We start from the raw sequence: 26,966 nt of genomic DNA, 5'->3' as shown, positions 1-26,966 counted from the left end.
CTGTCGAAGAACACCACATACAGACAGAGACACAGATATAGTTGTGTCTATTTTTAACAAGCACGTCTAGACGTGAACACATTATTCCTGTGTTGTCGTCACTCCATTGGCTTCCAGTCCGTTTTAAAATTGATTTTAAACTTCTGTTGTTTGTTTTTAATGCCATCAATGGCCTGGCTCCCTCTTACTTTTCTGAGATTTTAACTGTTCGTGATCATGGTAGGGCCCTGCATTCTTCGGGTCAGCTTCTGTTAGAAGTTCCAAGGTCGAGATATAAACAGTGGGGTGATCGTTCTTTTGCTGTCGCTGCTCCCAGACTGTGGAACAATCTGCCCCCCGACATTCGCACCACTATTGATCCCGGCCTTTTTAAATCAAAGTTGAAGACCTACTTTTTTAGATTGGCATACAATCCTGACTAGGGGAGTCTTGTTTTTGAGGGGTGCTTCGTTTCGTCTGTTTTATTTCATGTACTTCTGAAAGGTTTTTGGTAATCTGCAGCACGGTGGCACCTTCCGCAGTCAAAAACCTGTGTTTTTATGTGTTTTGTGTTCTGTTTTATGGCTTTGATGTAAAGCGCTTTGAGTACCTTTTGGTTATTGTAAAAGGGCTATATAAATAAAATTTGATTGATAGTTGTGTGCAAAAGTTTAGGCACCCCCTCCCAAAACTCTGCGTTTAATGATTATGAAAATTAAAAGAAGAAACCATAACCTCTGCAGCAAACTATTTTAAAAAAACTAACACTTTTTCCCCTGCACAGTTCCTTTTATTTGAATATTGTAATAAAACAAAGTAATAGTGGTATGTGCAAAAGTTTGGACGCCCTACTAAATCAGTACTTAGTAATACCCACCTTATAGAGATCTTGCAGTCACGTGACCGGAAAGTACACAGCCGCCATTTTGTCGGTAAAAAACACCGCTGAATACTGCTGCACTCGTGTACAAAATGGATCAATTTCAACCGACGGACTACACGGCTCATTTTTCTAATGAACAGATAACTAGATATATGTCTAAAATAAACGACCTACGGATTAGTGACCCTTGTGGCTTACCGGACGTAGTTTTCACGACCGTGTCAGTGGATATGGAACTGCCAGAGGTGGAATACCCGGACGTGTATAATTACCTCATTAACTTTCCCTCGCTGTTCAGTGGTGAAGCACTGCGTGCTTATAAATCTCTGGACAGTTATCTTTACAGAAATTCAGGGTTTGTCAGCCGCCCTCAGATGTGGCATCTTGTAAACAAGAAAATAACAATCCTCATTGGACGGGTAAGTCACTTAAGTATTGAGTACTAGTACTGATACTTGATATATCAGTAGTATCTAGTATAGCACTGACCAGCCGATTATAGAATAGAATAGAATAAGGTAATTCCAGCTGTAATTCCAAATCGTCCGTCTTGTTTACCATGGATCTGGCGTTGGAGAGATAGAGGCTTAGCAGCGGAGGTTTGAGTGGCTGTTTTCTGAGCTTAGTCAACAGGCCGGCTCTGCCTGCAGCCTCGCTTTTGCTTCCTCTCCCAACGCCGCGTCCTTCGCCTGCCAGACCCGATAACAATCCACGGAGACCCCGCTGGTCTCGCTATCTCATCCAGAATGTTGTGCATGCGATGGAAATCGCTACAAACCGTCATTTTCTGCTGGAAACCAATGTCCAGTAAGTCCATACGGTTGTAGTGGATATTGAAGCCCGGTACAGACGAACAACACGCAAAAATACACACAAAAAACATAAAAAACGTGCACAGGTAGGGAGAGCTTGTAGCCGCAGCCGTTGTAGTAGAATTGTATATAGTAGGGTTTTCCAGAAGAAAAGGTAGAAGTAGAAGCAGAATGCGGAAATATGGCGTTTGACCGACAAGATGGCGTCTGTTACAATCTGGATCGGCTGTGACGTCACATACAAGATCTCTCTAGGAATACGCAGATGTGTGTTTTCTGGGCCTCTTACCTGTATCTGCTGACCTGCCAGCTCAGGTGAGGTGAAGAGCAGTTGATTGACAGCTGATCCATCAGCCGAAGTCAGGATGACTTTCCCCGGTGAGCTCTCGTGCTTTAGGAGCAGTTTGTCCTGATTGGGATAATCCACGTTGGCTAATATGAACTGCTGCTTACTGGCCCCTACTTGATCATACGCCGTTACTATCTGGAGCTTTTGGCCCAGCTGCTGGTCTGTCACAATCTGACACACACACACACACACACACATTAGTGTTTAAGACAGCAGCAACTGTAGCAGAAAGTACAGTATAATGATTATGTATCATCTTTTACCTGCAGACCTCCATCTGCTGACACCAGCTGAATTCTGGGACTTTCTCCTGCCATGATGACCCCCACACACCGCTTAGGATTATATGTCGCGCCCCATCTCTCTCTCACACACCCACACCCTCCTATGATGCAAAACCTGTACAAAACATGTTTTACTGAATCAACACTCAGTCATGTTTTTTTATTCCCTTACATGAAGCTCGCTTAAATGTCAAATTTAAAAGTCAAATGCATCTGCTTAGGTGATTGGCGGGGGGGGGGATGTTTTTACTAATTTGACCAAATCCACCTTTAAATATGAAAAATTACAGAAAGCAAGTGCACACAAATCCAAATCTAAGCAAATATGTCCAGTTATTGAATTAAGAAGAAACGTCTCTCTATAAAAGGAGAACAGGTCATTTACGCCCCAATATGATGGTCCATGCACGCACGCACGCACACCCTCCAGCTTTTCTAACATGGCATCTAAACGCAAATGTTGCTTTAAAACAAACACACAAGAGTAAACGCACCAGTTTCTTTGTGTGATATACGATGTGTCAGCAGTCACCTGGGTACACCACATATACATTTTCATATCAAACCATTTTCTTTCTTCACTTCACTTAATCCATATGTAACTGACCTTGTCTATGATTCAGCACCAGATCTGGACTTTCACGTGCTTTTATACATGTGGACAATAAGCACAATGGTCTAGTTCAGTACACGCAACCACAATCATGGGGAAGACTGCTGACTTGACTGTTGTCCAGAAGATGATCATCGACACCCTCCACAAGGAGGGTAAGCCACAGAAGGTCATTGCTGAAAAGGCTGGCTGGAAAAGGTGCACAAGCAACAGGGATGACCGCAGCCTTGAGAGGATTGTCAAGAAAAGTTGATTCAAGAACTTGGGAGAGCTTCACGAGGAGTGGACTGAGGCTGGTGTCGGTGCATCAAGAGCCACTACATACAGACGTCTTCAGGAAAGGGGCTACAGCTGTCATGTTCCTAACATCAAGCTGCTCCTGAACCAGAGACAATGTCAGAAGTGTCTTACGTGGGCTAAGGAGAGAAAGAACTGGACTGTTGCTCAGTGGTCCAAAATCCTTCTTTCAGATGAAAGCATATTTTGCATTTCATTTGGAAATCACGGTCCTAGAGTCTGAAGGAAGACTGGAGAGGTACAGAATCCAAGGTGTTTGAAGTCCAGTGTGAAGTTTCCACAGTCTGTTAGCCTGGGCCCGCCCATCCTAAGCGTGACGCAACACGAGGGCCTGTTGCGAGCTTAGTCTGGCAAGGCAAGCTATCTACAGCTCTTCCAAGCTCCCGAAAAATCGGGAGCCAATCAACTTTGAGCATCTCCAACGGCCCTGGGTAGAGGCGTGTTCAAGGCAGTGACGTAGTAGAACTGCGACCGGAAGCCATAGATTGTTTACAGAATCTATGCCGGAAGCGCTTCATTCACTAAAAACATTACGAACATGGAGCAGCGGCAAGCCTTTGACACAGCGGTAGATGCTGTATTGAAAGCATTCAACGGGAAGTTCTCATTGAAAACGGAGCAAAGAGCAGCCCTGGAGGTATTTATCTTCTTCCTGTTACTCAAGCAGTTTCCGTCGCATCACATACGTCAGAGGAAAGAGTGATGTGATTGGTTTAAGCTTCATCACAGCCTTTTCTGGCTTCGACCAGTAGCAAACTGAGGCATTTCAGGGAGGCGGGTCAACCACGCGCTTGGGGAAACGGTTGGGCTTAATATCTTTGCCAGACCAAATGCTCGCAGAGCTTTGAAGTCGCGTTAGCCAGACTAACAGTCTGTGATGATTTAGGGTGCCATTTCATCTGCTGGTGTTGGTCTACTGTGTTTTATCAAGTCCACTCTTGATGCACTGACAACAGCCTCAGTCCACTCCTTGTGAAGCTCTCTCAAGTTCTTGAATTGACTTTTCTTGACAGTCCTCTCAAGGCTGCGGTCATCCCTGTTACTTGTGCACCTTTTCCAGCCAGCTTTTTCAGCAATGACCTTCTGTGGCATTCCATGTCCCAACAGCCGGAAAAGGGTGGCTTGCCCTCTCCAGGTTGGTGGAGAAGTCCTGCCTCAAGTGGAGGAGTTTAAGTATCTCGGGATCTTGTTCACGAGTGAGGGAAGGATGGAGCGTGAGATCGACAGGCGGATCGGTGCAGCCTCCGCAGTGATGCGGTCGCTTTACCGGTCCGTCGTGGTGAAGAAGGAGCTGAGCCAAAAGGCGAAGCTCTCAATTTACCGGTCGATCTACGTTCCGACTCTCACCTATGGTCATGAGCTTTGGGTAATGACAGAAAGAACAAGATCGCGGATACAAGCGGCTGAAATGAGTTTCCTTCGCAGGGTGGCTGGGCGCTCCCTTAGAGATAGGGTGAGAAGCACAGTCACTCGGGAGGAGCTCGGAGTAGAGCCGCTGCTCCTCCACATCGAGAGGAACCAGCTGAGGTGGCTCGGGCATCTTTTTTGGATGCCTCCTGGACGCCTCCCTGGGGAGGTGTTCCAGGCATGTCCCCCCGAGAGGAGGCCCCGGGGAAGACCCAGGACACGCTGGAGGGACTATGTCTCTCGGCTGGCCTGGGAACGCCTCGGTGTTCTTCCCGAGGAGCTGGCCGAGGTGTCTGGGGAAAGGGAAGTTTGGGCTTCCATGCTTAGACTGCTGCCTCCGCGACCCGGTCCTGGATAAGCGGAAGAAGACGAGACGAGACCTTCTGTGGCTTACCCTCCTTGTGGAGGGTGTCGATGATCGTCTTCTGGGCTAATGTCAAGTCAGCAGTCTTCTCCATGATTGTGGTTGCATACGAACTAGACTGAGAGATACACACTATACTGTTTTATTCAAACTTGAAATGAAATATGCTAATATGTTGAGATACTAGAATTCTGATTTTCATGAGCTATTAAGCCATAATCATCTAAATTAAAACAAAGAAAGAAGCCTTGAAATATTTCATTTTACATGTAATGAATATAGAATATATGAACGTTTACCTTTTTGAATTATGAAAAAAATAACTAAGATATTTCAGTATTTTGAGATGCACTAGTGTGTGCGTGCATAATATATCTGTTCAAAAGTCTTAGGCACATGTAAAGAAATGCTGTCGACCAAAAGTGGCTTAAAAATAATGAAATTAAATGTTTCGACATTAATAAAACAAGTGATTCCAGGCAAAACAAACCTCGCCCGGTAGCTCTTATGATGAATATGACGGAAGCTCATCTCATCTCATTATCTCTAGCCGCTTTATCCTGTTCTACAGGGTCGCAGGCAAGCTGGAGCCTATCCCAGCTGACCACGGGCGAAAGGCGGGGTACACCCTGGACAAGTCGCCAGGTCATCGCAGGGCTGACACATAGACACAGACAACCATTCACACTCACATTCACACCTACGGTCAATTTAGAGCCACCAGTTAACCTAACCTGCATGTCTTTGGACTGTGGGGGAAACTGGAGCACCCGGAGGAAACCCACGCGGACACGGGGAGAACATGCAAACTCCACACAGAAAGGCCCTCGCCGGCCCCGGGGCTCGAACCCAGGACCTTCTTGCTGTGAGGCGACAGCGCAAACCACTACACCACCTCACGGAAGCTGAAAAAATAGGTACCCTATGGGTCCATGTGGCTACTACTTATAAATAAAATACTTTTCTGATCCCATGTCCATACAGTACTGGTAAATATCACATATATATTTACTCTATGAGGCAGTAGCCACAAAAATGATGCGTAATCCAAAAATGAACAGTTAAAAAAAAAAAAACCACAGAAGTAAAATATACCAAGTGCCTGTACTTTATATTATTCTACTCTTACAGTTTTCGAAACTGAAACCTCTGAACCGAGGCTGACATACGCACGCTGTCACCGTGACCCAAACTCTTATTTCCCAGAAATGGCCCGGTGCTAGAGCTCAGTGGAACGCACTTTCCCTCTGTAATGAGCATAAACATGTCTGAAAGCGATTTCTTTACTTGAGTCCATTTATTTCGAACGGTGAACGGAATTGTATACACTCACCGGCCATTTTAATCGGAACACGTATATGTGCATGCGCAGTGCGTGATGGTTACACACTTACAGCACGATGACGTAGTGGCTAGCGCCTCTATACGAGGCAGTAGACACAACAAAAACGATTTTGACCTTTTTGGTGACCTTGATCAGATGACACTCAAAATGTAGGAGGTTCTATTTGAGACCAAGGCCTATCTATCCTGAAAGTCTCCTGAAGATTGATCCAGCTGTTTTCCTGTAATATCGTTAACAACAACAACAACAAAAAAACAACTGAAAACAATACCTTGCCCTGTTTATTCTGTAGCAGGCGCGGTAAAAAGAAAAAAAAATACTATAAACAGTAAGCAGTAAGCCATAATAAATGAAACAAAGTCAATATTTGGTGTGAGACGAAATTCCCTTCGCTTTAAAAAAATAATAATAATAATAATAATAGTAGTCTGAGGTCCAGTGAGTGCAGTTTTATGCGGAAATGAGCTGTAGGCTTTACTGAGCATCTTATGGCCCTTTTCCACTACCCTTTTTCAGCTCGCTTCAGCCCGACACGGCTCGTGTTTCGACTACCTCAGAACAGCACGACTCAGCTCGCTTCAGCGCTGCTTAGCACCCAAAACTCGCACCGTTTTGGAGTGGGGCTGAAGCGAGCCAAACCGAGCCGAGTGGGGCTAGGGGCGTGAGCAGACACTCCCCTGTGCACTGATTGGTGAGGAGGAGTGTCCTCACATGCCCACACACGCCCCGCGAGCACGCTGGGATCTGTAAACACCGCAAACCCGGAAGAAGAAGAATTACGAGAATTTCTGAAGCCTTATGCGCCTCGCCTCATCTATGCGCTCTTGCCAGTATCTGTTGGCGTTGTCGGTGACAACAAGCCACAGCACCAAGACCAGCAACACTAACGACTCCATATCCATGTTTATTGTTTACTATCCGGGTCGTGAGACTACCGCTTAAAAGCTCACTGATGTCACTGTTTGCGCCGCCTAACGACATCACGTGACGTCCACCCACTTTCGCTAACTCCACCCAATGTGTCCACCCACTTCCAGCCAGCACAGTTCAGCGCGGTTGTAGTCGAAATGCAACTCCAACAGCCCCGCTCAGCTCGACTCAGCCCAACTCAGCACCGCATGGCTCAGCTCAACTCAGCCGCGTTGGTAGTGGAAAAGCGGCATTACAGAACCTTCACAGTTCTTCTGGACACTTTGTCACACTCGCTTCTTCATTTTGCCACAAAACCCAGCAGCCTTCATTATGTTTTCTTTTTTAATCTGAAAAGTGCTCTCTTATGTAATATGCTGCTCAGACACAAACTTTTTTTCCTGGAACATTTAATTTTGTGCTGGAAAACAAAAACTCTAAAATGTTTTTGTACCGACTCAATGCAGAAGTCATAAAATAAAACATATTGTGCCTACACACACACACACACACACACACACACACATTTTATCAGTGCAATCTGTGTACATATAGAACCAATACAACACAATTCTTTTATCAGTGCAATTCTGTATACTTTCCTATTTATTTTTATACTTTATTTGTTCTTTTTTTTCTATAACTCAATGAGTCAACAGCACCTTCAATTTTGTTGTACCTCTGGAAAAGTGACAATGACAATAAAGACTTATGGGTTGTTTTACAATCAGGGTACAAAGTTTGTGTCACAGGGGTCCAAAATTCAAATTGATTCAAACTGGTTCTTGTACCAGTTTTTAAGTGAAGGACAAGTTAAAGAACAGATTTCAGGTAATTTTCTGACGTGTGTATGGTAGTTTTGTGTAATCTGCTATAAGATAAAGAAGATTAAGCGTAGCTTTAAGCAGGGCTGGGAGAAACAAATGAAGTGATTCTCGGAGAGAACTTTTTTTTTTGACAATTCAGAATCCGCTACTTCCATAGTGCTTTTAAATATAAGGCTGTAAGCTTTGTGTTAGTTGTCTCTAATATTTATGTCCCAATATCTTGACCACATTTTAGGATGAAAATCATTTTAGATATGTTATTTTATATTGAAAAATTAGCTGTCTCGGAGAGGACTTTTTTTTTGACACAATTACATACTAATTTGATCAAAATAGTCTGAAAACTTACTGGCATTCAACATTAAAACTTAACTATGTTTCCAATGATATGGAACCAAATATTTGTTTTAGGGTCATTCCACGTCAATTGAGGTTTTTCACCCACGTGACCAAGTCATGTGATGCATCGTTAGGCTGCCATTTTGGACGGCACGGCTCGAATCAGTTTGAATGCGAGGAAGGCGACAAACGAAAAACATAAAAGAAAAAGGAGCGAGATGCAGAAAACGCCTTCACTATCCAGCAACGTAGGGCATTTACAGGGCGAGCAGAGGGAGAGGTATTTGCAAAAATTGAGGTTAGCAGGCTTAGAGAACGACGTTTACCTGCTTCCACCAGGATTGTTCACTGACGTACGGAAGTACACGAAGCCCTCGTCTTTACCTGACTTCGGCCCACATGATCTGTATACCTATGTCGTTAAAAACCCATCGCCATACACAGGTATTGATCTGAAAGCATATAAGAGTTTGGATGCCTACAAATATTTTGTGTCAGGCTGGGTAACATGCCTACATCAGCGGGTCGTCCCTGGAGCCGGTGGTCGCCATCTTATTACAGCTAAGGTTTGTTCACATTTTCATTTACTTTCGGTCCTCAGGATAAACAAAATGTTATTAAATGTCATTGAAATAACTTCTTAGTCTGTTGAGACATGGCCCGTTATAAATTTGCTGTTACCAGGCAATGACCAACAACTGTATTATTAGGGTCGGTGTCTGTGTTGTAGCAGCTAGCTGTTAGCACTAGCTAATGTCAACAACATCATAGCTGGTATGTTACTGTAGCAATGTTTACGTTCAGTCATTTGGATGACTGTTAAAACCTTTCAGTCTCAAGTTTTTCCTTTACTGTATTTACTAGTTTACTGTAATTATGATCCGGCAGCTATTTACACCGGATCCAGTGTAAATAGCTGCCGGAGCGTGCTCCGGCTTGCTCCCCTTCAAATTAAGCAGCGCGCTCCGGCTTGCTCCCGGAGCACTCCGGGAGCAAGCCGGAGCGCGCTGCTTAATTTGAGGGGGAGCAAGCCGGAGCGCGCTGCTTAATTTGAGGGGGAGCAAGCCGGAGCGCGCTCCGGAACCTCAGCCGGAGCACTCCGGGAGCAAGCCGGAGCGCGCTGCTTAATTTGAGGGGGAGCAAGCCGGAGCGCGCTCCGGAACCTCGGCCGGAGCACTCCGGGAGCAAGCCGGAGCGCGCTGCTTAATTTGAGGGGGAGCAAGCCGGAGCGCGCTCCGGAACCTCGGCCGGAGCACTCCGGGAGCAAGCCGGAGCGCGCTGCTTAATTTGAGGGGGAGCAAGCCGGAGCGCGCTCCGGCAGCTATTTACACTGGATCTGGTGTAAATAGCTGCCGGATCATAATTACAGTAAACTAGTAAATACAGTAAAGGAAAAACTTGAGGCTGAAAGGTTTTTAACAGTCATCCAAATGACTGAACGTAAACATTGCTACAGTAACATACTAGCTACTATGTTGTTGACATTAGCTAGCTTGACCTTCAAAATGACGGACACCGGGGCGTCACGTGACCCTGTGACGTCAGGTGAAAAACCTCAATTCAACCGGGGCCCGCGCACTTAGGTCTCAAAAAATTCTGAAAAAAAAAAAATCACCAGATGTACCCATGTTAGCTAGGAGAAACACTAAATTTATTTGAATGTAAGATGTATACTTTCCATGTTACAGCCAGTTTTACTGGGGGAGGGGGGTGTCAATTTTGTTCAGGCTCTTTTTTTTTTTTTTTTTGTCAAAGTTCACAAGCCCATAGCTCAAGAACTAAACCATGTAGGAGGCTAATCTGTGGTTGGTAGAAGAGAGCAACTGGACTTGCTTGATTCTTGAAGACGTTTCGCCTCTCGTCTGAAAGGCTTCCTCAGTTCTGTCTGACTAATAGGGAGTATCAAGTATTTATCCTCTCGTGGATCATCATAGAATCCGAATCAGAATGCTGATGGCTGCATTGTAGGTGGCTGATAAAAGATGTCTTAGACCCCCACCTCTGTTCAGTGATGGTCGTTCCAGGTTGACAAAAATGAACGATCCTCTCTGGCTAAGATGTCTGCCAGTTTTCTGGAAGTCCTCTCATACTCCTGCACCAGTCGAAGTGCCAACCACAGATTACTATGTATCTGGATGACTGAGTATCTTCACAGATATGTTTCTACGCACTTTGGGATGAGTTCCCTTCGACTGGTGCGGGAGTATGAGAGGACTTCCAGAAAACTGGCAGACATCTTAGCCAGAGAGGATCGTTCATTTTTGTCAACCTGGAACGACCATCACTGAACAGAGGTGGGGGTCTAAGACATCTTTTATCAGCCACCTACAATGCAGCCATCAGCATTCTGATTCGGATTCTATGATGATCCATGAGAGGATAAATACTTGATACTCCCTATTAGTCAGACAGAACTGAGGAAGCCTTTCAGACGAGAGGCGAAACGTCTTCAAGAATCTTCAAGCAAGTCCAGTTGCTCTCTTCTACCAACCACAGATTACTATGTACCTGGATGACTGAGTATCTTCACAGAACTGTAGGAGGCTCAAATTTTGCATGCTGGTATATAAATAGGAATAGTATGTAGCAAAACTGTCATTTTGGGTCTGGATGATCCTGCATGGTCATAGTAGCCTGGGAAATCCCATGCTGCTTTGCACAATCGTTCCGATCTGAAAAGACAGCATGGAAACTATGGTCTAAAGGCTCGCCTGAGTTAGGGAGCCAATCAGAGAGTGGGGAGGGGTGGAAAGACGGTGACGCGTACTACTCGACAAACAGAAGCTTGTAGTTTATTTGGGACTGTTTACGGATCACATTTAACATGGCGGCGAGCGATACGAACCAAACTTTCGATCAAGCTTTAGACACTGTTCTGAATAGTTTAGAGCGAAAGTTTGTTTTAAAAAAAGAACAGCGTTTGGCGTTACAGTCTTTCTTCGTCTTCTTCGTCGCTCTAACTACATCACCGGGTACAACTGCCATGATTGGCCATGGGCTACGTATACGCCAAATGACAGACATTCACAACGTCCAATAAACGGCCGTTGACGATCGTAAACCACACCTCCCCTACGAGAAATTCAATAGGCGGATTCCAGACCATATTTCACTTGTGATATGGTCTGGTGTTAACCAGACTATGGTCATAGCACTCCCTCAAAGATGATCAAAACTTTATTGGAGTTTCTGGCTGTGCTCTGTTTAGGCCTTCAGAAGACATATTTTTACCCAACAAAGGCTCCTGATTTTTTTCCCTTATTGAGATAAGTAGAAACTCTCTCAAAAAAAGCAATAAACAGAAAGGAAACTCTATCAGTGTTTGAACAGAAGACCTCACAAGTCTGACAAATCATTTTGGATGTCGTTTTCAGAGCACCGTAACACCTTGTGGGAACGTGCGCAGATTTTTTAAATATTTTTTTTCTTTATTCTCCATGAGCCCTTCTTTTTAAAAACACCAACTTGGCTTGTGGGTCAGTCCATGAAATGGGGTTACCAAAATGTGACATAGAGGGAGTCACTTAAAACAATTTACAACTGAAAACAACTTTTATTTCCATGAAGCCTTGACCATATAAGAAAATATAACATAGTTGTTAAGATAACTCCTGCTCTACAACGTATGATAAAATCCATAAATATTTACCCGGTTGCTAATGTAACAAGGACACGAACAAGCTTTTAAAAATAAAGGAAAAATATTGATAAAATCAATTTTTTTATTTTATTTGCTTACTTTAACACTGAATAAGAATTCATTAGAAATATTAGTTCAACATCATAAACACTGAAAATATGAAATACCAGTATTTCACAAACTTCATAAAATCTCTTTAAGATTTGAACAATAACAACAGTCATTAACAGGAAACAGTTTCATCCTATATGGGGTAAATGAGATTACTGAATTCATTACTTTACTTAGTCACACTTATATCTGCACTTCTCTCGAGCACGTGTTGTGGTGTGTGAGATCCCGCGAGAAGTTCTCTCGCGTCACGTCAGCTGACCTAGATTGAGTAAACAGGTCTCGCAGGTTGTGAACGAACCAGGAAGTGAGTGGACGCCAAGTTAGGATGTGAGAAAAAACATCGATAATTTCTTTTATTGCCGTTTGTTTAAATTTCTTTCTACCTACATCGTTTTATAGTATATTCTTCTTTATATTAAAAACATCAATCATGATTTCAACTCGTTTTATCATTTTTTATAAGCCTGGTTTCTAACGTAACACGGTAGGACACCACAATGTTACATTCACAACCTATTTTTAGTGGATGAATTCGAAGCTAAATAGTTTATAGAACCTTCTTAACTTTATTATGTGAGTGTAAAACTAAATTGCAAGTACCATGAAACTAATTTTATTGAAATTCTCAGAAAGTAATGAAGGTTTATTTAAGCTCAAAGTCAGCAAATATTCCATGTCACAAAAAACGTGTCATCCGTGTCCAGTCACAGGGGAAGAAAATGTTTCGCATTTCTTTATTTCAAAAGAAAACTTCATCTCATCTCATCTCATTATCTCTAGCCGCTTTATCCTGTTCTACAGGGTCGCAGGCAAGCTGGAGCCTATCCCAGCTGACTACGGGCGAAAGGCGGGGTACACCCTGGACAAGTCGCCAGGTCATCACAGGGCTGACACATAGACACAGACAACCATTCACACTCACATTCACACCTACGCTCAATTTAGAGTCACCAGTTAACCTAACCTGCATGTCTTTGGACTGTGGGGGAAACCGGAGCACCCGGAGGAAACCCACGCAGACACGGGGAGAACATGCAAACTCCACACAGAAAGGCCCTCGCCGGCCACGGGGCTCGAACCCGGACCTTCTTGCTGTGAGGTGACAGCGCTAACCACTGCACCACCGTGCCGCCCCAGAAAACTTCATTTTTTTATTTATTTCTTCAAACAATATTTATGGATAATCTGCTAAATATTTCTTTAAATCATGGAAATTAAAGATGAAATGATTATGTAAACCCGGACCAATGAAAAGTAACATCATTTCATGGACTGACCCTTGTCTTACTCGAATCTTTCTTTTTTATTTCCACCCTGAACATGGGCAAAATGCACCATTGAGAGCAATATGTTTTCTATAACATTAATGTAAAGAGTAAATAACCAAAGGCCAGTTTTGCCCTGACATGATCACCTGAGAGCGCCTGTGCAGGGGTGGAGGGATCCTTTTCAGTTTCAATGATTCAGTGATTTTAGGGGCACCTGTGGTTACGCTCAATATTGAGGAACCACATTCAATATTGAGAGTAACCACAGGTGCCCCTAAAATCTGATTTGTCAGACTTGTGAGGTCTTCTGTTCAAACACTGACAGAGTTTCCTTTCTGTTTATTGCTTTTTTTGAGAGAGTTTCTCCTTATCTCAATAAGGGAAAAAATCAAGAGCCTACAGTGGTGCTTGAAAGTTTGTGAACCCTTTAGAATTTTCTACATTTCTGCATAAATATGATCTAAAACATCGTCAGATTTTCACACAAGTCCTAACAGTAGATAAAGAGAACCCAGTTAAACAAATGAGACAAAAATATTATACTTGGTCATTTATTTATTGAGGAAAATGATCTGATATTACATATCTGTGAGTGGCAAAAGTATGTGAACCTCTAGGATTAGCAGTTAATTTGAAGGTGAAATTAGAGTCAGGTGTTTTCAATCAATGGGATGACAATCAGGTGTGAGTGGGCACCCTGTTTTATTTAAAGAACAGGGATCTATCAAAGTCTGATCTTCACAACACATGTTTGTGGAAGTGTATCATGGCACGAACAAAGGAGATTTCTGAGGACCTCAGAAAAAGCGTTGTTGATGCTCATCAGGCTGGAAAAGGTTACAAAACCATCTCTAAAGAGTTTGGACTCCACCAATCCACAGTCAGACAGATTGTGTACAAATGGAGGAAATTCAAGACCATTGTTACCCTCCCCAGGAGTGGTCGACCAACAAAGATCACTCCAAGAGCGTGGTGTGTAATAGTCAGCGAGGTCACAAAGGACCCCAGGGTAACTTCTAAGCAACTGAAGGCCTCTCTCACATTGGCTAATGTTAATGTTCAAGAGTCCACCATCAGGAGAACACTGAACAACAATGGTGTGCATGGCAGGGTTGCAAGGAGAAAGCCACTGCTCTCCAAAAAGAACATTGCTGCTCGTCTGCAGTTTGCTAAAGATCATGTGGACAAGCCAGGCTATTGGAAAAATGTTTTGTGTATGGATGAGACCAAAATAGAACTTTTTGGTTTAAATGAGAAGCGTTATGTTTGGAGAAAGGAAAACACTGCATTCCAGCATAAGAACCTTATCTCATCTGTGAAACATGGTGGTGGTAGCATCATGGTTTGGGCCTGTTTTGCTGCATCTGGGCCAGGACGGCTTGCCATCATTGATGGAACAATGAATTCTGAATTATACCAGCGAATTCTAAAGGAAAATGTCAGGACATCTGTCCATGAACTGAATCTCAAGAGAAGGTGGGTCATGCAGCAAGACAATGACCCTAAGCACACAAGTTGTTCTACCAAAGAATGGTTAAAGAAGAATAAATTTAATGTTTTGGAATGGCCAAGTCAAAGTCCTGACCTTAATCCAATCAAAATGTTGTGGAAGGACCTGAAGCGAGAAGTTCATGTGAAGAAACCCATCAACATCCCAGAGTTGAAGCTGTTCTGTACGGAGGAACGGGCTAAAATTCCTCCAAGCCGGTGTACAGGACTGATCAACAGTTAACGGAAACATTTAGTTGCAGTTATTGCTGCACAAGGGGGTCACACCAGATACTGAAAGCAAAGGTTCACATACTTTTGCCACTCACAGATATGTAATATTGGATCATTTTCCTCAATCAATAAATGACCAAGTGTAATATTTTTGTCTCATTTGTTTAACTGGGTTCTCTTTATCTACTTTTAGGACTTGTGTGAAAATCTGATGATGTTTTAGGCCATATTTATGCAGAAATATAGAAAATTCTCAAGGGTTCACAAACTTTCAAGCACCACTGTATGTTGGGTAAAAATATGTCTTCTGAAGGCCTAAACAGAGCACAGCCAAAAACTCCAATAAAGTTTTGATCATCTTTGAGGGAGTGCTATGACCATGCAGGGTCATCCAGACCCAAAATGACAGTTTTGCTACATACTATTCCTATTTATGTACCAGCATGCAAAATTTGAGCCTCCTACATGGTTTAGTTCTTGAGCTATGGGCTTGTGAACTTTGACAAAAAAAAAAAAAAAAAAAAAAAGAGTCTGAACAAAATTGACCCCCCCCTCCCTCCCCCAGTAAAACTGGCTGTAACATGGAAAGTATACATCTCATCTCATTATCTCTAGCCGCTTTATCCTGTTCTACAGGGTCGCAGGCAAGCTGGAGCCTATCCCAGCTGACTACGGGCGAAAGGCGGGGTACACCCTGGACAAGTCGCCAGGTCATCACAGGGCTGACACATAGACACAGACAACCATTCACACTCACATTCACACCTACGCTCAATTTAGAGTCACCAGTTAACCTAACCTGCATGTCTTTGGACTGTGGGGGAAACCGGAGCACCCGGAGGAAACCCACGCAGACACGGGGAGAACATGCAAACTCCACACAGAAAGGCCCTCGCCGGCCACGGGGCTCGAACCCGGACCTTCTTGCTGTGAGGTGACAGCGCTAACCACTACACCACCGTGCCGCCCAGAAAGTATACATCTTACATTCAAATAAATTTACAGTGTTTCTCCTAGATAACATGGGTACATCTGGTGATTTTTTTCAGAATTTTTTGAGACCTAAGTGCGCGGGCCCCGGTTGAATTGACGTGGAATGACCCTTTATGGTATAAAGAATGATTTAAGTGCATCCCTTTTGGAGCTACCTGTGGTCAAAAAAAAGCACTTTTTCTAAGACTACGTTCAGACTGCACCCTGAAACGACCCATATCCGATTTTTTTGCCCATATGCGACCTGTATCCGATTTGTTATTGACAATCTGAACGACACAGATCCGATTTTTTCACATGCAACCCAGGCCGCTTGGATATGTGGTCCTAATTCCGATGCATATCCGTTATTTTCACATGCGACTGCAGTCTGACCGGACAGGTCGCATTCATGCGACCTACACGTCATCAACAAGAGACAGACGTCACTATTCTGCGTTGGCTAATCCCGCCTCTTTGGTGGAAAACAACAACATTTGTACAGTTTTCAGAATTTAAATAGACTTTTATAGAATTGATCAAGCTAATGGTGGATTTGGTAGGGACCTGGATGTTAAAGGAACAGTCCACCGTACTTCCATAATGAAATATGTTCTTCTCTGAATTGAGACGAGCTGCTCCGTACCTCTCCGAGCTTTGCGCGACCTCCCAGTCAGTCAGACGCGCTGTCACTCCTGTTAGCAATGTAGCTAGGCTCAGTATGGCCAACGGTATTTTTTGGGGCTGTAGTTAGATGCGACCAAACTCTTCCGCGTTTTTCCTGTTTACATAGGTTTATATGACCAGTGATATGAAACAAAGTTCAGTTACACAAATTGAAACGTGGCGATTTTCTACGCTATGGAAAGTCCGCACTATAATGACAGGCGTACTAACACCTTCTGCGCGGTTCGGCAGCGCATTGATACCTTCACTCGGAGTTGTACCATTTTTTTAAGACAGGGCGGACGGACCAGGGCATTCGCCTGCCTGGCTGTGCCCGATGAGGAGCGCTCTCGGCCGGCTTGGGAGGCAGACGGCAGCCCCTCCTGGAAGTGTGGTTTTACCATGGGCCTCATGCAGAAAAATGACAAAGTCCCAATTTTACCATGGGGCTCGAGTTGTACCATTTTTTTTAGACAGGGCGGACGGACCAGGGCATTCGCCCGCCTGGCCGTGCCCGAAGAGGAGTGAAGGTATCAATGCGCTGTCGAAGCGCGCAGAAGGTGTTAATACGCCTGTCATTATAGTGCGGACTTTCCATAGCATAGAAAATCGCCACGTTTCAATTTGTGTAACTGAACTTTGTTTCATGTCACTGGTCATATAAACCTATGTAAACAGGAAAAACGCGGAAGAGTTTGGTCGCATCTAACTACAGCCCCAAAAAATACCATTGACCATGCTGAGCCTAGCTACATTGCTAACAGGAGTGACAGCGCGTCTGACTGACTGGGAGGTCGCGCAAAGCTCGGAGAGGTACGGAGCAGCTCGTCTCAATTCAGAGAAGAACATATTTCATTATGGAAGTACGGTGGACTGTTCCTTTAAACCATCCTGTATTACAAGATTGTTCTGGAAATTTCCAGTAATTTGACACCTTCGGTCTCATTAGTCTGCTGCCCACATTAATCAGATTATTGTGTGAGTTCCGCCGCCGCCACAAAAACCACATCGCCAGGTCTCGCCTCATCTCCATGCTTTACTTGCAAACTTGAAGAGTGCGTTTTTTTTTTGTCTACGTATTACGTAGATGTGCTTATTACGTGTCAATTTGCGCATGCGGGACACTTTTGGGTCGTTTTCCGTTCATATTGGAGATCGCATACAAGTCTCATATAATTGGTAATGTGAACGGCCTAACAAAAAAATCGGATTTCACAACAAATCAGATACGGGTCGTTTCAGGTTGCAGTCTGAACGTAGTGTAAATGACACGAGTGATTTTGCTAAATATGACATATACTGCCATACATTCACCAAAAATAACATTATCACCAGGGATCCCAGACGTCCGCTATTTAGCGGAATTCCGCTATTTTCTAGCAAAAGTTTTTTTTAAATCTCTTGTATATCCATTAAAAATATGTTTAAGTAAAATGACCAGCAGAATACGTTCTGATTTGGTTTGCTTGTTTAGCGATGTTTTCGTCGGCTTCGTTTGTTCTCGTTGACATTCGGGAACACTCTTCTTCTTCTGTCGATTTATTGGCGGTTAACAATCGATGTGTATTACCGCCATCTACCGGGCTGATCGGGAACACTCGGAAGTTAAATTGATGTAAATACCGCGAGACTGTACGCGACAGAACGAGAAAACAATATGGCTGCGCCCATTTGCTAGAAAACATGCTCCGTTCGTGCTTTTGTTTCTAATGCGTTGAACTTAATTTAATTCTAATGTGTTGAACTTAATTCAGAGCACTGCAGGAACATCAGAAAAGCAGAAGGAAAGATCAGAGAAACAAAAGTAGAGAAAACTGGAGGAAAGACAGAATGCACCCCAGAAAAGAGCAGTAAATTCCTTTGCAGTGAAACCTTTCAAAAAGAGAAAAGGTTTAAATCAAATATCTCCAGTATTTGCTGTACATATGTATATATCTAATATTACTGAATCATTGATTTCTGCTCGGGCGGCACGGTGGTGTAGTGGTTAGCGCTGTCGCCTCACAGCAAGAAGGTCCGGGTTTGAGCCCCGTGGCCGGCGAGGGCCTTTCTGTGCGGAGTTCGCATGTTCTCCCCGTGTTCGCATGGGTTTCCTCCGGGTGCTCCGGTTTCCCCCACAGTCCAAAGACATGCAGGTTAGGTTAACTGGTGACTCTAAATTGACCGTAGGTGTGAATGTGAGTGTGAATGGTTGCATAGCTGCCAACATTCTAAAGTTGTAAATAGTAATACAAGGTTGGGTACTGAGTCTTGGTGGGGGGGTCGGGGGGCAATCACTGATTCCTTCCCATTCAGAAAGGTTAAAAACATTCATCATACGTTCAAAAACGCTCATCATAGTGTGGCACTGTATTATCTAATTCTCACTGCTTATAACTCTACACCTACCCGGTGGAGATGAGCTGGGAAACTGAAGGAACAGTATTGAAAAGTATTTTTCCAGTCTCACCTGTGAAAGGTAACCCCATGTGATCTCGTTTGGACGGTAAACCTGTTGGTACAGTTAAACGCAGTCAATATGGCGGCGAGGATGACGTATGATTCTACGCAGAATGCGACGTCTATGTTTATATGTCTATGATTTACCCTCCCCCACTGCTTTCTGTCGCTCTGACTACATCACAGTCACTGTTGCGCTGATTGGTCAGAGCGGGTTCAAATACGAATCCCACCGGTGATAGACTTTGAAAATGACCCATGAAAATTGGCAAAATCGTATTTTATTGTAGTAAATTCGTATTTTCGTAATCAAAACGACAAATCGTAATAAATACGATTTATTTGTAGTAGTTGGCAGCTATGTGGTTGTCTGTGTCTATGTGTCAGCCCTGTGATGACCTGTCCAGGGTGTACCCCGCCTTTCGCCCGTAGTCAGTTGGGATAGGCTCCAGCTTGCCTGCGACCCTGTAGAACAGGATAAAGCGGCTACAGATAATGAGATGAGATGATTTCTGCTCATATTCATGATTTTTGAAAAATGAATGTGGCTTATATTAGACTAGTTTTGACATTAACTTGAAACAAAATAATAAACAAATGAGATGAACTATGGATACGATTGTTATAACAAAATCAGTGGGATATTTAGGCAAGTATATTCTTCAAAGCTACATTTTCGTCTAATTTTTATAATTTCTTTTTGCCACTTATGTCATCGATTACAAAATATGGCATCAAATAGATACACGTTATTGTTAAATTCTGTTGCTTTTCTATGTTAAACCTATGTAAAAAATGTGTTCTAAAGCATCTTTAAATGTTAAAATCTCAACAGCTTCAGGCAGCCCCCTTGACCCCTGCTGATAGTTTCTTACATTCCTCTATTTTTTTCAATTACTGCTGGGATCCCTGATTATCACCAAATTTTTTTGCACGGTAAATAGAGCGATCACAGGGCTACAATAAACAACCAAGTTTATTTAGTCAAGCCTTTTGATATTGAAGATAATAAGTGTTAAATGGGATGTTTAGCTTGCGGACCCTGATTGTAAAACAACCCTTATCTAAGACTTTTGAACAGTACTCTGTGTGTGTAAAACTCTTATTAATAAACACTGACAGCTATATTCCTCAGTGCATGTACATCAGTGGTAGTTATCACTTAATAAATGCAAGTTCTCTTGGTTTTAGCCTGCCCAACCATGCTAGCTTAGTTAGCATGCTGGCTAATTAGCTTAGCACTGTAGCCTACTGACATGATTAATTGAATAACTCCATTTAATTCCAGTCGTGTGGAAGAGACTAAACCCGGGTGTGTGGAAAACTCCAGCTCAACTAATCACAAACACGAGACGGAAGATAAAGAAAAGCGCTTTCCTGTTGGGTGAAAGGTCAACATTGAAGGGTTAAAGGACTCGAATCCGGAGTCCCAGCGCCGCTTCGTGACTCTGGGATTCAAACACACACACACCGAGGCTCTCAGACACTCTGTAGAAATACTCAGACATGTCCTAAAGGGCTGTTATTGTGTTTTCTATCGCGCTTTGGGCTCGAACCGGACTCCTGCTGAGTGAAGTGTGAACAGCGCAGTGAGTGAGTTAGCACGGAGCTAGCTTAGCTAAACTAGCCATCAAACCGGAGCTGAACACGCGTTAGCTGTGGAGCTACACCGGAACAAACACGCTCGGGTTCGAGTCTCTGAAAGAGCCCAGTGGATGAGTTGATGAGTGAACGAACTGAACTGATGAACTCGATCAGAACCGGTCAGGTCAAGCTGTTGACAGGCTAACTAGCTCCAGCAGGCCTGAGAGAGACTCGACCACTTTTACCCCATAGTCCCCCTCTCTCTCTCTCTCTCTCTCTCTCAGCCTCAACAGCGTGAAACACAAACTTTCAGCTTAAAATACATCACCCTTACCGTGCCACTCGATATTTTATCACCAAAAATCCGATGTTTTTGATCAATTTTTCCGAAATCGCTTCGCCTCAGGGAGGTCAGAGTTCGCGACCCTTCTGAACGGAAAGAGCAACTGCGCATGCGCAGGAATCATCTCGCTAGGAAGTGGACTGAAGATTTGAATTTGTTTACCGAGAGTTCCATAAACAACTTTTGTTAGATTGGAAAATATGACATGGACATAACTTTTCACCCCCACACGACCATTCTCTGGAACAATACGTATATTTTGTACCGGAATAAATCTTTATTTTAAGAATATCCGGCCCATAGCTTCCTCAGTGGGTGCAAATGCTACAGTGGTGCTTGAAAGTTTGTGAACCCTTCAGGATTTTCTAGATTTCTGCATAAATATGACCAGAAACATCATCAGATTGTCCTAAAAGTAGATAAAGAGAACCCAGTTAAACACTATTATACTTGGTCATTTATTTATTGAGGAAAAATGATCCAATATTACATATCTGTGAGTAGCAGAAGTATGTGAACCTCTAGGATTAGGAGTTAATTTGGAGGTGAAATTCGAGTCAGGTGTTTTCAATCAATGGGATGACAATCAGGTGTGAGTGGGCACCCTGTTTTATTTAAAGAACAGGGATCTATCAAAGTCTGATCTTCACAACACATGTTTGTGGAAGTGTATCATGGCATGAACAAAGGAGATTTCTGAGGACCTCAGAAAACGCGTTGTTGATGCTCATCAGGCTGGAAAAGGTTACAAAACCATCTCTAAAGAGTTTGGACTCCACCAATCCACAGTCAGACAGATTGTGTACAAATGGAGGAAATTCAAGACCATTGTTACCCTCCCCAGGAGCGGTCGACCAACAAAGATCACTCCAAGAGCAAGGCGTGTAATAGTCGGCGAGGTCACAAAGGACCCCAGGGTAACTTCTAAGCAACTGAAGGCCTCTCTCACATTGGCTAATGTTAATGTTCATGAGTCCACCATCAGGAGAACACTGAACAACAACGGTGTGCATGGCAGGGTTGCAAGGAGAAAGCCACTGCTCTCTAAAAAGAACATTGCTGCTCATCTGCAGTTTGCTAAAGATCACGTGGACAACCCAGAAGGCTATTGGAAAAATGTTTTGTGAATGGATGAGACCAAAATAGAACCTTTAGGTTTAAATGAGAAGCGTTATGTTTGGAGAAAGGAAAACACTGCATTCCAGCATAAGAACCTTATCCCATCTGTGAAACATGGTGGTGGTAGTATCATGGTTTGGGCCTGTTTTACTGCATCTGGGCCAGGACGGCTTGCCATCATTGATGGAACAATGAATTCTGAATTATACCAGCAAATTCTAAAGGAAAATGTCAGGACATCTGTCCATGAACTGAATCTCAAGAGAAGGTGGGTCATGCAGCAAGACAACGACCCTAAGCACACAAGTCGTTCTACCAAAGAATGGTTAAAGAAGAATAAAGTGAATGTTTTGGAATGGCCAAGTCAAAGTCCTGACCTTAATCCAATGGAAATGTTGTGGAAGGACCTGAAGCGAGCAGTTCATGTGAGGAAACCCACCAACATCCCCGAGTTGAAGCTGTTCTGTATGGAGGAATGGGCTAAAATTCCTCCAAGCCGGTGTGCAGGACTGATCAACAGTTACCGCAAACGTTTAGTTGCAGTTGTTGCTGCACAAGGGGGTCACACCAGATACTGAAAGCAAAGCTTCACATACTTTTGCCACTCACAAATATGTAAGATTGGATCATTTTCCTCAATAAATAAATGACCAAGTATAATATTTGTTTAACTGGGTTCTCTTTATCTACTTGTGTGAAAATCTGATGTTTTGGGTCATATTTATGCAGAAATATAGAACATTTTAAATTTCCAAGCACCACTGTAATTAAACAATTCCACACTAAATACAGTTTCAACCCTTCCAAATCAGACTTTATGTAATTTAATAAAGTGGAACCACAATAACTTGTGTTTTGTAGTGAAAAATATAATGGCACATCAATCTATACAGCCACAACTGGCCTCACTATCAATTCAGGGAATTTTAATCCTGGAAAAGAAATGTAGTAATTATTTAATCGAAACTGTCTGAGAAATTATCCAGTGGAAGCCAGAACAAAAACTATATCCTACATAAGTTTGATACATTTTCAATCCATAGACTAAGAACAATAAAGTGCAAGCACTTATTTCCAATAACAAGTGGAGTTGAAAATTATATAGTCAACAAAATAAAAACAAAAATACTGTAAGCAAATGATTAATCCCACATGAAGGCTGAAGACTCCTGAGAACAATAACTATTGAATAAAAATTCTTTAACCAGGTACAAACTGCAGTTTAAGTCTCTGATTAAAGAATTTTTATTCAATAGTTTTTGTTCTCAGGAGTCTTCAGCCTTCATGTGGTATTAATCATTTCCTTCTGGTATTTTTATTTTGTTGACTATATAATTTTTAACCCCACTTGTTATTGTATACTCTAACTTTTGTTCCCATATTGATCATGCAACTCTTCTTGGACCACAATGGAAATAAATGTTTGTACTTTGTGTTATCTACACTGAGTGCAGAATTATTAGGCAAGTTGTATTTTTGAGGATTAGTTTTATTATTGAACAACAACTATGTTCTCAATCAACCAAAAAGACTCATAAATATCAAAGCTGAATATGTATGGAAATTAGAGTGGGGCGTTTTTAGTTTTGGCCATTTTAGGAGAATGTGTATGTGTTCAGGTAACTTTCACTGTGCAGAATTATTAGGCAACTTAATAAAAACCAAATATGTAGCCATTTCACTTATTTATTTTCACCAGGTACACTGATATGACAACTCCGGATTTGCAAATAAACATATCTGACATTCAAACACAAAACAAAAACAAATCAGTGACCAATATAGCCACCCTTCTTCATGAGGACGCTCAAAAGCCTTCCATCCATAGATTCTGTCAATTTCTTTATCTGTTCACGACCAACATTGTGTGCAGCAGCAACCACGGCCTCCCAGACGCTGTTCAGAGAGGTGTACTGTTTTCCCTCTTTGTAGACCTCACGTTTTATAATGGACCACAGGTTCTCTATGGGGTTTAGGTCAGGTGAACAAGGGGGCCATGTCATTATTTTTTTCACCTTTCAGACCTTTACTGGCTAGCCACGCAGTGGAGTATTTGGACGCATGAGATGGAGCGTTATCCTGCATGAAAATCATGTTCTTCTTGAAAGATGCTGACTTTTTCCTATACCACTGTTTGAAGGTTTCTTCCAGGAACTGGCAGTAGGTCTGGGAGTTGAGTTTGAGTCCATCCTCAACTCGAAAAGGTCCAACAAGCTCGTCTTTGATGATACCAGCCCATAGCAGTACTCCACCTCCACCTTGCTGGCATCCGAGTCGGAGTGGAGCTCTGTGCCCATTACTGATCCAGCCACAGGCCCATCCATCTGGCCCATCAAGAGTCACTCTCATCTCATCAGACCACAGCACCTTAGAAAAATCAGTCTTAAGATATTTCTTGGCCCGGTCTTGACGTTTTATCTTGTGTGCCTTACTCAGTGGTGGTCGTTTTTCAGCCTTCCTTACCTTGGCCATGTCCCTCAGTATTGCACACCTTGTACTCTTTGACACTCCAGGAATGTTGCAACTCTGGAATATGGCAGAACTGGAGGCTAATGGCTGCTTGTTAGCTTCACGCTTGATTTTCCGCAGATCATGTGCAGTTATTTTGTGCCTTTTTTTCCCACACGCTTCTTTCGACCCTGTTGACTATTTGCAATGAAACGCTTGATTGTTTGGTGATCACGTGTGACATCTTGCAATTTCAATCAATCAATGACATCTTCGCAATTTCAAGAGTGCTGCATCCATCTGCAAGACATCTCACAATTTTAGACTTTTCAAAGTCTGTCAGATCTCTCTTCTGACCCATTTTGCCAGAGGAAAAGAGGTTGCCTAATAATTATGCACACCTGATATAGCGTGTTGATGTCATTAGACCACACCCCCTCTCATTACACAGATGCACAGCACCTGATATACTTAATTGGTAGTAGGCTTTCAAGCCTAAACAGCTTGGAGTGGGACAACATGCATTAAAAGGATGTTGTGGTCAAAATACTCACTTGCCTAATAATTCTGCACTCAGTGTATTTATGTTATTGTATCATTTTTATACAGTGTCATTTTAAAGCAAGACGGCCTTTCGATTTCATAAAATCAATGAAATTTAGTTCCCTCTGAAATTCGGTTATTGTGATATGTTTATTTCTGTAATATCTCAAAAAAAAAAAAAATCAGGCCATTCCGTGGCTGGGAAGTTATTTAATTTGAGGGGATTAAAGCAAATAATGTGCATGAAATCCCTCGCTTCGTGCAGCCAAGCAAATAGAGGAAGTCCATGTGTGTGTGTGCGCATGTGCAGGTTTACCTTTGACCGTGCACTGACAGTTCCATCATTCTGTCGCTAAACGAACAGCTGATCACACCGAGGTGCTTGCTGAGCGTCGTATTGATTAGTTTGGTCCTGCGTTTCCTTTCCTTTGTATATAACATAACGTCTTTTCTTCTCATTTTCTTTCCATTACTGTAGTCGGTCTTTTACGTTTCATTCGCACACTCACGTCCTCCATTTTTCTCTCCTGTTTCAAATTTGTATCCCACAATGCCTTGCGTGAACGGGGAAAGCCTACCATGTGATGAATGATGTATCTTGTATTGCATCATGGTGAAGCAGGAAAAAATAGCGGAGAATTTAGGGCCACATGGCCTTAAATTCATTAATTGTTCTATTTAAAAAAAAACTAATAAAATTGGAAGTCTGTGATTTGAGTTCAGTAGGTTACGGTCCACTAAACAAAAATAATTGGGTGTTGGGGAAAATGTTTTTTATGACCTACACTTGAAAAATCTGAAAGGTAGTCTAGCTTTAATAATAAACAAATCAAAAACTCTGTCACGTTTCCAATACCCCCCCGAAACACACATTAAAATTATGAAGGACATTTATCCTTCTAAAGCATTCCTTAGGCTGCGTTTTAACATTGATGATAATTTATGCTCATTTTGTTAAAATATTGAAACTACAGACAATATATTTTTCTCATGTGGTGTAATACAGACATTTTGGCTTGACATTCACAAATGGATAAAACTAAAAAGTCTCATTTCCAGATTTTATTCCGAGAGACAATATAACATTTGGCATGATCTTACAAAACAAAAATTCTCTAGTAATAGAATTCTGTCTCTGGCTAAGGGGGTTTTTTTTATACACAAGAAGAGGATCTTAAAGTCATCACCCAAATGTGTGCGTTTCTTGAATTAATTTAAATTATACACTTAAGATCCTTAAAGTTTGTAAAAGGAGCACAAGCAGAAAGATTATATGATGTTTTAAAAACATTTTCCCACTGAATTGGATAATTGAGATCAAACTTTCCCCTTGATCGTATGGGTTGTTCCCCCCCCCAGTTATTAGATTTCTTGCTTGTTGACTCATTTTCTCCCCCCATCCCATCCCATCCCATCCCATCCCATCCCATCGGCATCTTTAACTACAGCATTTCCTACATAATTTATTTTCAATTTTGTATTCCAAGTTGTTTATACAACCCCAATTCCAAAAAAGTTGGGACAAAGTACAAATTGTAAATAAAAACGGAATGCAATAATTTACAAATCTCAAAAACTGATATTGTATTTACAATAGAACATAGACGACATATCAAATGTCGAAAGTGAGACATTTTGAAATGTCATGCCAAATATTGGCTCATTTGAAATTTCATGACAGCAACACATCTCAAAAAAGT

General features: G+C 42.5%; 1 protein-coding gene across 1 annotated transcript in view; it reads right to left on the bottom strand.

The window, feature by feature from the left end:
• The window catches only part of nr2c1 (nuclear receptor subfamily 2, group C, member 1), a 48,119-nt gene extending 26,848 nt beyond the window's left edge, over nt 1-21,271 (bottom strand). Inside the window, exons 1-3 of the mRNA XM_060902956.1 lie at nt 21,148-21,271; nt 2,287-2,422; nt 1,964-2,194 (exon numbers count right to left, since the gene is read on the bottom strand). Of these exons, the coding sequence (XP_060758939.1) occupies nt 1,964-2,194; nt 2,287-2,340 (285 nt within the window). The 5' untranslated portion in view covers nt 2,341-2,422; nt 21,148-21,271. The remainder of the gene's footprint in view (nt 1-1,963; nt 2,195-2,286; nt 2,423-21,147) is intronic.
• Between the last annotated feature and the right edge of the window lie 5,695 nt (nt 21,272-26,966).

The sequence above is a fragment of the Neoarius graeffei genome, chromosome 21 (assembly GCF_027579695.1).
Source record: "Neoarius graeffei isolate fNeoGra1 chromosome 21, fNeoGra1.pri, whole genome shotgun sequence".
Classification (NCBI taxonomy): Eukaryota; Metazoa; Chordata; class Actinopteri; order Siluriformes; family Ariidae; genus Neoarius; species Neoarius graeffei.
This window is presented reverse-complemented; position numbering and strand designations above follow the sequence as displayed.